The sequence below is a fragment of the Tachysurus fulvidraco genome, chromosome 16 (genome assembly GCF_022655615.1).
Source record: "Tachysurus fulvidraco isolate hzauxx_2018 chromosome 16, HZAU_PFXX_2.0, whole genome shotgun sequence".
NCBI lineage: Eukaryota > Metazoa > Chordata > Actinopteri > Siluriformes > Bagridae > Tachysurus > Tachysurus fulvidraco.
In genome coordinates, this window is record NC_062533.1 from 11,246,647 (window position 1) to 11,259,445 (window position 12,799).

General features: G+C 40.5%; 1 protein-coding gene across 4 annotated transcripts in view; it reads left to right on the forward strand.

Annotated features, from left to right (window-relative positions):
• Positions 1-12,799, forward strand: part of nhsl1b (NHS-like 1b) — an 86,944-nt gene that overhangs the window by 19,396 nt on the left and 54,749 nt on the right. The window contains exon 1 of one of the 4 annotated variants that reach the window (XM_047801678.1): positions 10,171-10,288. The exons of the other annotated variants lie outside the window; for them this stretch is intronic. Within the exon in view, the coding sequence (XP_047657634.1) occupies positions 10,186-10,288 (103 nt within the window). The 5' untranslated portion in view covers positions 10,171-10,185. Of the gene's footprint in view, positions 1-10,170; positions 10,289-12,799 lie in introns of those variants that run through there. 4 annotated transcript variants of the gene reach the window in all.

Genomic DNA, 12,799 nt, shown 5'->3' on the forward strand with positions numbered 1-12,799 from the left:
ATGGTGAAGGCTTCAGTAGTTAGGTTACACAAGTGCCACCTTGTTCGACACCCTCAAGACCAGGAGGGAGATGGAGTGAGGGATTTGTGTCTTAACCATCAAAGTACAGAGACTGAGATTTAACGGAAGCACCTCAGTTATCCAAGTAGGAAAAGGAAAAATGATTTAATTTTACGTGAATGAATTATTTACAAATTTTACTGTGACATGAGCCTTAAAATATCCCATGATGACTTGTGAGCAGGGAACAAAGTAACAGCCTGATACACTGATACGAAGCAAAACTACGCTTTTGTTTCCTTTAATTTGGCCTTGAGGAAAAAATGACTCTGTTGACTAGCTTGAATGAGCAGCAAACCATACTTGCTGTGGCATCTGTACTGCACTTGTGCTAGACATATTCTGGTGGATCGTATTAAATAATACTCATAAAATGATTAATTAGCTCTTTGAATTTTTAACCTCTCTATAATAGATTAGCAAATATGAATTTGTTCTTACTATTTACATTTCCCGTGGCCACACCCGGTCTGCGTGCCTGCTCAGACTAGAGTTCAATATTTTCCTGCACTTCCTGCAGATATGTGAGAAAAATGCTTTGTTTTGATTTGATTTGAGTCTCGGTTGCTGGACATAGTCTGTTTCCATTGTTTTATTATATATATGTGATTTTATCATATACATGTTTGAGTACTGTTATACTTGAGGGGGAAAAAACCACAGTAGAGATGGACCATAAATATTTTCAGAGTATTCTTCTCATGAAAATACACACACACACACACACACACACACACACACACACACACACACATATATATATATATATAAGGGAATGTCAAGGCCTCTGTGAGTCATGCTACTTTTGGGGCCAAGGCTGACATTCCCTCTGTATCTGTAGCACTTTTTTGGTTTCTGTAGAACAAAGTTCCTCTCATTGCCTCTGTTTTTCTGCACTTCATCATCTCTGTGGCACACTGTGGCTCATATTTATGGTGATGAAGAGTGTTTGTGGAACTGGCAAGATGAATATATCCATGTTTTAGTGAATTGTTTTATGCAATATTCCATTCAGTGTAGTTGAATGTTTTTTGTTGCATAGAAGTGTATAGTATATACATTATATCCTATTTGGATAGTGTATAGTGTATTAAATTATATCCTATTCATGAAGGACTTACACATTCATAAAAAAAACTTGGCTAAAACTTACCGAATAGGAAGTTAGATGAGAACAATTTCTTTACATCCAATACTAAACTTAAAAAAATAAATGCTTGGGCCCATTAATTGCTGCGAGAATTTCGTATATCTGAAATATTAAGTTAACCACAACTTCAAGTAGAGTTGTCAGTTTCAGTGTTGCAACCTGTGACTGAAATCTCCCAGTTTTTTATATTAAAATAGGAAAAATATTTACATTGCTAGCCAAATAATTAGATTTAGAATGTTTAAGAAATGTTTCCCATCTAAGCAGATAAACAGCTTCAAACCTTATTAAACAAGAGTTTCTTTGTCATTTGGAGATTCAATTTGACTGGGAAGTATAAATCAAATCAAAGCAAATTATTCATACATTATTCATTGGGACAAAAACAAATTAATTAAATGTGGCACATGAATGAAAAAATACATTTCTAGCACTTGAGATTTAGTAGTCTGGGGGACAGACTCCAGCTCAGGGCTTTCTTGAAATTTGATTTCTGCTTCACCCTCAAATTTTCCTTTCGTGCACAATAAAAGGGACCACAGCAGGAATCACTTTCTGTCTTTAGGTCTAAGAATATGTTATAAGCACACTGTGTGTGTAACTTTAGAAATAATCATCATTTAAAAATATACTCCTTTATTTTGAGACAAAATATTGTGCTACAGTTATTATAAAAACAGAATTAAAATATAAGATTTTAACGATGAATAATCTGATAAAAATATACTTATATTAAATACCCAAGAATTATAAATGCAGTAGAAAAAACAAATATATTTTTTATCTGGATTTCAAAACGCCTTAAAAAGTCTTACAAACATTACTAGGTTCCTAGTTAGTAGTGATGGTAATTTGAGTTAATATTAAAGATATTAAAAAAGTGTTTTCTTGTATCTTTGAGTGATTAAGCCCACACTCTTATGTAGTGTGGAAACATTAATGAATGAATCTGCATCAGTACAGTGACCAGATCTCAGGAACCACACTGTGTCCTCTTAACACTGTGATGGACTGAGCATCAGGCTTCATTCTCCTGCTGTCTCTACGTTAGTGTTATTAGAAGTCCTCAGTCCTCTTAGTCCTCGGTTTAGAATATTTGGGCGGGAGGAAAAGGGGCCCTTCCTTAGCAACCACGCACCTCCCTAGATAGAACGGGCATCACCTTGGCAACGTGCCCGGTGGGGGTCACTCTGGTCAGGTCTCTGTTAATTCCTTATTTTCTCTTTCTGTCTCTCTTTAATGGGGCGTGTGTGTGTGTGTGTGTCTGTGTGCATGTGCCTCATCCATGCATGCAGCTAACCATCACTCTGACACTAGAGAGCAGTTGCAGTGTCTGTTTGTTTGCTTGTATATGTGCATGGATTTGTAGTGCAGCTTTGTGTGTGTGTGTGTGTGTGTGTGTGTGTGTGTGTGTGTGTGTGTGTGTGTGTGTGTGTGTGTGTGTGTGTGTGTGTGTGTGTGTGTGGAGATTGAGGGCATAAACGGTCACGGTCATGCCTATGAGAGGGATCCTTCTTTGGGGCCTCAGGAAGAGGAGGAGGCCCTATTCAGGTATGTGGCTGGAATGTGTGTGTGTGTGTGTGTGTGTGTGTGTGTGTGTGTGTGTGTGTGTGTGTGTGTGTGTGTGTGTGTGTGTGTGTGTGTGATTTAGAAGAGATACTGTAGTACACACACACACACACACACACGTGTGTTTAGTGTTTGCTTCATTGGACGCAGTGGATTTACGAAGCTATTGGAAATTTCTTTTGGCTAAATTACCATCTAAGTGAATCAAGAGAGCAAGAAAGCACAATATAAACATCAGATGCCGAATATTTGTACAATGAAACATTTGTTAAATTTGTCACCTTATAACAATAAGTCTATTTTGGCATGTGTCTCTTTTGGGTGCATCCCTGTCGTATATCATGCACAGAGCTGACCCTGAAGCGGCCGTGCGGTTTTCTCGTCTGGCTGAACGCATGATAAAGCACAAACGTCTGTCTTTTGTCCCTCATATGTTCTTGTCAGTTCCTGGAGTCCTGCATGACTTTACCACTCATACACCAATTAACAGCTGTTAGACTGTCGTACTGATGATAACAGCAGCTTCCCTTGATATGTGTGAAACAGTTTTGCATACAGAGTGAACAGGATTTTAAGTGACTGTATGTGTGTCTGTATCTGATTGTGTGTATGTATGTCTCAGTGTCTCTACATGTCTGTCTGTCTGTCTGTGTGTGTGTGTGTGTGTGTGTGTTTACATGATTGTGTCAGTCTGTTTTTGTGTGTGTGTGTGTGTGTGTGGTACTTGGCCTAACAGCAGGGTTTATGCTCTCCTTCTGACCTGTGCAGATTTGATAGAGCAGGAATGCAGTGCAGCTGAAGGAATGTGCACTCTTTTGTGCAGTAATACAACCACTTTCATAATCTCCAACTCATACTCAATGAACCTCAAAGCACCCCAACACACACACACACACACACACACACACACACACACACACACACACACACACACACACACACACACACACACACACACACAGCTACCAGCAGCTATAAAGTGACTATTGGTAGACCACAGCTTATCCTCCCTGCTCTTACTCAGGCTTATTAACACACACACACACACACACACACACACACACACACACACACACACACACACACACAAACACAATGAGAGCTCCCCCCCTCAGTGGACTAATCGGACCCTCAGTGGACTATATCTGGGCTTGTATGATTTTGGGTTGTGAGAGCAAGTCACAATTTCTAGTTGTGTTTTACTCAGTTATTTTTTAAACATATTAATATTATACACATCACTGAAACTCTGAAATATATTTTTTTCTGTTACTATTTTTGAAAGGTTTAAAATCTAAGACATATGTGTTACACAGGGTGTTTCACTATTGGATCAATATCAATGACTCAGCATTGTCTGTGCAATATGTGACAAATATTTACTGTCTGACACAATTAGCGTTTGTTCATTATTTTGTACAGCAGTGTTTGTGTTTATTTTGTCTACCTGAGTCACTTACATACAGTGATAGGCCTGTGGCCTGAAACACGAGGTGATGTTGATGGTTTGGCAGGTTTTGCCTTTCACTTCATCTTTGTTTTGACTGCTCTATATTTCATCCAAATTGTAGCACTCCAGAAAAAGTTAAGAAACTATTCTGAGTGACACTTTTACACAACGTGTAAAGCAACTATTCTGAGTGACACTTCATTACACGTCTATTACACTGTGGTACAAGGGTCGTGGTGTGAAGTCTCATGAGTCACTTTGGTGTATTGACACCTAAAGCACCTGAGAGCTTGTTGCCTTCTGGGTTATGATTAAATCAAGAGTGAACATGGTTTTGTAGTATGTAGTGTCTTGATCCATCTCATGCCACTAGTTCATCAACACCGCCTCCTGCCTGGTTCCCAGAAACCACTGAGGTCAAGAAAACCACAAAAAACTGAGAATTTATTTAGTATAAACCAGGAATAATAATAATGATAAAACATTACTTAGTCTTATTTGATGAACTCTTAAATTGGTTATCATTCATTTTCTTAATGAAGCAGTTTGATTTCACAGTTTGGTGTTACATCATGTGTTTATTCATTGTGTATGAAATGTCTTGTCATTTTGAATGAATTAACAGGTTTCCCTTTCTTGCTGTGTTAGCATCAGACCTCTAAACAATTAGCATATTATAAATGCATACACTTTTATAGGTTCGTTCAGTTTAAGTAAAATTACCATGCACACCTTAGTGAATTTTGATCGTTGTGCTGATGTTATTAGTGTGTCTGGGTCTTGCTGCTAGCTCAGGTTTGTGTGATTATATGCCTAATGGAAAAGGTAGGAAACCTGCCTCGGTCAGACCTCTTAATCCCTTTGTGAATCAGACCACACAGAGAGTAGGTGTGGTACTACAAACTGCAACACATCTACTGATTCATGTTTGGGACTGTAGTGCTCCTCAGATGGAATAACATTTCTGACATACACTCACCACTCAGATGGGATAACATTTCTGACATACACTCACCACTCAGATGGGATAACATTTCTGACATACACTCACCACTCAGGGATCTGAGGTTACAGTGTGTGCGGTCTCACCTCACCCCAAAACAGGCTCAGAAAACTGAAGACTGGAAAAAAAATCTGGTCTGTTTTGTCTGTTGAATTCCAATTTCTGCTACTACATGCAGATGGAAGGATCAGAATTTAGTGTTAACTGTAATGGACCGAACCTGATTGTGTCGTCTAGTGATGGTGGTGGTGTAATGGTGTGGGGATCTTTTATTTTAGCACAAATTGGGCCAAATATTACCAGTCAAGCATCATTTGAATGATAACTGCTGCTGACCACATGCATCCCTTTATAGCCTTAATTTGCCCAGCTAATGAAGGCAACATTCAGCATCTCATGACAATGAGTCAGTGTGCTTCAGTGTTCAAGAAGGGATTTATATTTACAATTAATATTGGCTTCTTCCTGGTAATGTCTGCCTACTGTTCCATGGAATGGCATGGTTACTGAACATGTAAAATAACACCGAACGTTTTTATACAAAAGTTTCTGTTTCATATCCCATAGATTTCTGCTGCATAGCGTGTTGTGAAATAGCTTCCAATCCCAAACCATTCAGAGTGAGGGATTCACACCGCGGTGCCATGTAAGCCATGAACTCAGCTCGGCCGAGGGAGAGGAATGTTCTCGAAACTCGATATGGAATGAGAGCTGTGTGAATGACCTTAGGGTTTGGGCTTGATGTGGGAAAAACCACACTGTTAGAAAAGAAAGATGCCCGATTGTGCACATGTTTGTGTTCTGCATGTGAAACTGTTGAAGTGTTTACCCTGTAGTGGCTTTCTCAAGGGCAATCCATGGAAAGAAAAATAGCAGGACTTCATAAATCTTGCTCTTCCATCTCATCCGATTCACTTCTCTTCTGTTCTCAGATTCCTGCTGTACATAGTGTAATGTATCTGCTAGGTTTACTGATGGAAAAGTGGATAGACTGAGCCAAGGTGTGTATGTGTGTGTTTGTGTGTGTTTCTTTTATGTGAAACAGAAGCCGTGTCAAACATACAGCAGCCCTTCAGGCTGGACTTTCCCTCTTTCGTCTCCTGTCAGTTGTTACCTTTAATATTTTACAGCTCATGCCGTCCCATGGCGAGTGAAATGGATCCATCTCACTTAAGTGTTTCTACCTGTCTTTCTTCTCTTCCTCTCTTCTGTCTGTTCACTTCATGGGGAAGTCCTGGCCTAATGGTTAGAGAGTTTGCCTCCTAACCCTAAGGTTGTGGGTTCGAGTCTCGGGCTGGCCACAACTAAGGTGCCCTTGAGCAAGGCACCGAACCCCCCAACTGCTCCCAGGGCTCTGCAGCATAAATGGCTGCCCACTGCTCCGGGTGTGTGTTCATGGTGTGTGTGTGTTCACTGCAGTATGTGTGCACTTTGGATGGGTCAAATGCAGAGAACAAATTCTGAGTATGGGTGACCGTACTTAGCCGTATGTCACGTCACTTTCCCCCTTTCATATGCATCTTCTTACCATTGGAAGAAACGTTTCTGTCCACACCAATCCTTTCTCTTTTTTTTTTCTTTTTCCTGTGAGTGAGTGAGTGAATGTGTCCAAAGATGAGTCTTGGACTTGGACTTTCTGTGGGATTTAAACTGTCTTTAGCATCATGGTGTCTATTTGCAGAACTAGAACTCAGCAGTGCTGCTTGTCAGAGTTCTCCTGTCTCATCTCATGTTTTTAATTCAATTACTTTAATTCAGTACACATAAAGCACACTGTTGATTTATTGGCGTCAGTCACTCTTACAGAACAGGTGGGTCAGCGATCAGTGTGCTTAAAGACAGGTTGGGTTTAAACTGGGGGGAGGTGAAGGCTAATGCTATATTCACACATATAGCGACTCTCAGTGACAAAGTATCCAGAAATCATTTGTTTTTATCGACAGCTGTCGACTTCTTCTTCAGCAACTTAACAAAATTGCTAAAAGTCAAACTTTATTTAAATATGGAGTGACTTGTAGCGAATACCAATAGAAGTGAAGACAGTAGAGTGCATGTAATTTGTGGCAAAAAGCACACACCGCACTACAAATGTATAGTATAGTGTTATTTATGTCTGTACTTTTGAGAGTCACAAACAGCTGGAACCAAATTCCTTGTGTGTGTCAACACTGGGCCAATAAACCTGATTCTGATTCTGATTTTGATGTTACCCTGGCAACCAGTATTAGAAATGCCTACTGGCGATACAGCTGCATGAGCTCACAGACATCACGAATGGCTAGTGGTGCTGGGATTGACAATGCAGAGAGACTACAACCGATCCACCTGAGAGAGCATGACCAGTATCACCTCGGCCGTGAAAGGCTGTGGTCATTTTTGTCTTCGGCACTTTTCAAACTCTCACGATTTGTGTATGTGTGTTTGTGTGTATACCACAGGCTTATTCCAGTGTGGTTCTAAGTTGTGGCAATGATTCAGCATTTCGGAAACATACAATTCTTTTAGTAAATTTCCCTCTTTGCTATCTGCTCCAGTGGTCTCTCTCTCTCTCTCTTTTTCTTTCACTCTCTCTTCTCTCACTCTCTCGCTCTCTATCTCTCTCTCACAAACACACACACAAATATCATCATTCACATAATGGCTTCATCCCTCAGGTATAAACGTGTCATAGCACAGCACAGACATAAACACATTAGTGTCCTGTTATTGGAAAAGCACAAACACACATGCAGGTTGTGTGTGTGTGCGCACATGTGTGCGCACGTGTGTGTGCGTGTGCGTGTGTGCGCAGCACAGGTTAACGTTAGTGGCTGTAATGCGGCCTTTTGCAGATTAAAGCTCACTGTGGGAGCATGGTTTACACTTCCCTCTCTCTGTGAACAAAGAGACCATTTTCAAGAGAGTGAGAAATGAAAATAGAGCAGGAAAAAATGGAAAGCTGGAGCTGAGGCTCAAACGTGCTGAAAAAGAGGAAAGAAAGGGCAGCAAATCTGACCTTTGTTAGTGTGAACAAAATGTAATGCATTGAAGTCCAGCTCCGGTGATATTTTTTACTCTCTCTGTCTTCATATGATTTGATAATATCACTATTCTTAAAAAAGGGTCTTCTGTTGCAAGCTTTAGATGTTACATACTGCCAATTTTCGTGTCCTGCATGAACAGTCTGGACCTGGTAACGTTTTTAGAATGGGGTCAAGAGGGAGAGGAGTCTGCGACCAAACCAGAGGCTTCCGAGTGCTGCTTTCCTAAACACACCCTTAAATGGACAGAAGCTTGTAGAGCTCACACACTCTTTAGTTAGTGTTTTCAGCTCCTGTGTGTTTGAGTGTGTGTTTTTGAAGGGCTGTAGCTGTTCAGGCCTGAGTGCTGAGTTGTAAGACTGAGTGTGTGACAGATATCAGCTGCTCCTCATGCCGGAGGACACAGCTGGCTACATGTCCACACGTGCACACAGGATCCTGCAGCTGTGATTTTCTGATCATTTCGCATCCAGTACTTTTGTGTTTGTTGTTTGTTGGTTGTACATCATGCAACAGACAGCTGTAGCAGGCAGCAGAGGGCTGGCCGTGTGTCAGCCGCTCTATTGTCACGTAACTAACGGTCGCCATGTGTCTGGCTGATCAGCATAACACGGGCCAGACACAGCAGCCGAACCTCCCCCACTTTTCTCACTTTCGCTTTTGGCCTTTTTCTCTATTGTTTTGTTTTTTCTTCTTCATTCACCTCCTCCTAAATCAGGCTGTGGAGAGTGGAAGCTTATGGGACGTTGACAGAGAGATGGAGAGTGTGTCTGAGCCATGGCCTCTCCTTGTCTGTAGTGATTATTTAGAGAAGACCAACCAGTGAATTAGGAAAGACCACCAGGACACATAGCAGCAGCTACTACTCAGGTTTCCTCTCTTTTATTGTGCTTAGAAGCTGATGAAATCTCTCGATTATCCCCTCGGATAGCTCTCCTTCTCCCATCAATCTACAGTGAGGAAGAATGAATAATAGTTAAAAAATAGTTAATAAATAGTTAAAAAATCATACATTGTGATTTCTGGATTTTTTTTTAGATTATGTCTCTCACAGTGGACATGCGCCTACAATGACAATTTCGGACCCCTCCATGATTTCTAAGTGGGAGAACTTGCAAAATGGCAGAGTGTTCAAATACTTATTTTCCTCACTGTATCTACCCCCCCCCCTCTCTCTCTCTCTCTCTCTCTCTCTCTCTCTCTCTCTCTCGCACTCTCTTGCACCCTCTCGCACTTTCTCTGTCTCTTTCTCATACTCTGTCACTCTCTCTCTCACTCTCACTTACTCACTCTCTATCTCCCTCTATCTCTTGCTCTCGCACTCTCTCTCTCCCTCTCTCTCTCTCTCCCACTCTCTCTCGCACTCTCTCTCTTTGTCTCTCTCTCTCTCTCTCTCGCACTCTCTCTCTCTCGCACTCTCTCTCTCTCTCTCTCTCTCACTCACTCATTCTCTCTCTCTCTGATGACTAGCCAGTCAGACTAATGTGTTTAAAAACACCTTGAAAAGCCGCAGAAAGGTGTGTCAGCTTGAACTGTGTGAATAACAAAAATCTTGGATATCTTTACAGTCTGTCAGGAAGCAGCTGATGTGATGTTCAAATTTGATATTTTTGTGATCTATGATATTTTTGTGATCTCACCCACGCTTAATCCTCCTGTAGTTCTAATCAAGGAAGAGTGCAGCTAATATGGTATATGGAAAAAATGAATTTATTCAGAATATCATAGATTTAACTAAATGTAAACAAAGTATAAGTTGAATAGATGTTCACCGTTTTTATGTGTACAATTCAGGTATCAAAATGGTATTTAGCTGCTGGTAGCTGCATGTGTGTGTGTGTGTGTGTGTGTGTGTGTGTGTGTGTGTGTGTGTGTGTGTGTGTGTGGTCAGCCATCGTGAACACTCCACAGAACCGTTAGGATTTTGGGCAGAATGCCAGAGACGCTGGCATCGGATCAGTGGAACGTGCGGGAATCTCTCCCAGGCTCTTTCACCTCCTCGTCTGTTTTTCAAAAAAGCTCCCCAGGGATGCCAGGTTTGTTAATATGCTAATCTAAAAGCAATTGCTTGTATAAGGCTGACAGATCTCCATACAAATATTACAGCAAGTAAAAGGAATAAAGTATTATATAAATTAAGTAAATAATGTGGAGTATTTTGCTTGAAATGTCAAACTACATAATCATTGACTACTGACTATTAAGATTGCCTCAGTTTCATAGACACAGGAAGTTTAAGTCGCCCTGGATTTTGACTCACTGGGATTCTCATGTTGTTCTTAGTGTAAATTGGGAGATTTATTCAGTGTGTGAAGGGCGTCACATCCAAACATTTGTTCATTCGTTTGTTTATTCAATCATTTGTTCATACTCAGTAAGCACTTTATCTTGGTCAGGGTTGAGGTGGATCCGGAGGCAATCCGGAAACTATGTGCATGAGCTGGGAACACAGTCTGAATGGGACACCAGTCACCGTCACAGGGCAACCCACACACACACACACACACACACACACACACACACACACACACACACACACACACACATCTACACCTGAGCCTGGTTTCTCTCAAGGTTTCTTTATCATCTCAGGGAGTTTTTCCTTGCTGCCCTCACCCCGGATTGCTCATTAGGGATAGATATATAGTATCATAAATTTTAAGTGAAAATCTTTAAAATAATTTTTAAACTTTAATGGTATATATTCATTTATTTATTTTTATCCTTATTTTTTCTTATTTTTCTGCACCTTTTTTTCCTCATCACTTGTGAATAAGGTCCTAAACTACTTAGACTCCTCCAGCAGGAGTAAAATATCTCCTGTCACATGTTTGCTGTAACTCTGTAAATACCTTAAAAATCTTTGTGTGTTATGCCGAACACTTATAAACTGCTTATAGATGCTGTGTTGTGCTGTAAAATTCAGCTATTCATTCTCTTCGACTCGTCACAGGATATTTAAACGATCTGACTTCTGTTAAGATGCAGGTGTGTAGGTCTTGTCCTTTAGACAATCTTGTCCTTGTAAGTAATTTATTTAGACTTCACATGCATTGGACATGCAACATAAAGCTTTACAGTCAGTTTTTTTACTGTCTATTCCTTCATATTCTCTGCTACAGTGCATCTAAACATCGTCCCACGGTGTATCCTGCTGAACTTCCTGTATGAATGTGCAATATGAGTGCGTGTGTGTCCTTAATTCTCCTTGGCTGTACAAAACACCTCTGATGGTGTTTGTTCAACAGACAGAGCTGTGAGAAATGTTGTCCTGTTGTCATTCCATAACAATGTGCTCACTCTGATGACTGATGAGCTGGCATTCAGGCAGGAAATAAAGGCCCTGATGGCACTTCCTGTACGCACACAGGCACACACACAAACAATATAATACATATATGGATGTAGGTGTGTATTTGTGCGTGTGTGTATGTGTGTGCGTGTACAGAAAGTGTCCTGTGCTGTTTCCTTACAGCCAGAGCGTTTGGGACGTTTCCGTTTTGATGTTCCTGACAGATTACTCTACACCTTCAGTACATTTAGTAGTTCTGTGTCGCTCTGCGCTTTGACCTTTAGTGTTGAGGGTTCAAAGAGAGCGGCTGTGGTGCCATTGTGTCTTGATAGACTTCATACCATCAAAAGAACATCTGAGTCCACAAAAGGAGAGACTGTGAAGTCATTTCAGTAGAGAGGCTGTGGTACTATTGTGTCTCTGTAGAGCTCATACCATCAAAAGGATGTTTGTAAATACGTAATGAAATGTTAACATCGTGGTGTATGGGAAAATACAATGTTCAAGTATGACCTGAACTGTGCACAATCATATTTAAAGCAGCATTTTTTACTTTATCTCTGATTTCTCAGGCAGAAAGAAGAGAAATTTTAATACTGACATATTAGCTGACGCGATGTTAGCTGGTTAGCTTTCACATGACGTCGCACGATGTATAGATCTATAAATGCTCTGGTGCCTGGGACAAGCAGTTCAGCTGTAAATGTTGTGTCGCAATACACACATCATTCTTGGGGCGATCTGGAAGAACTGTTACTGATAGATAGATGTATTGTAGAATGTTTTACAAGGATTTATTAATTAGTGTTCACAGATGACAGAATGTACTGGATTGAATGTGCAGGCATGTGGAAACAGGACCAAAACCAAGCAATGCAGAAACAAAACTGTTGTATAGCTTTAGTGCTACTACAGGCTATCGCTCACTGCTTAAACATACTGAGAGAAAATCAGAAACATTAGACAGACTTGAATAACATATTTTACATGTGATGCAAAGAAATCAGTGTAGCAGTGAAACAAGATGTGTCACATTAACTGTTTTTACTACAGGCCAAGAAAGGTTTGTGTCCAGCATTGAAACTCTTTGTCATGTCATACTACATAGTCTGGTTAATGGCTCTTATAAAAGTGTGAAGTGCCTCGTATGAATTTGTAGTGTTTCTGTTTTTACCTAGCTGACTAGGGGCAATCTATTCATAGAAACATTCCAAAAATGGTCTCAAACCCATTTCTCTAATCATCTAAAATTTGA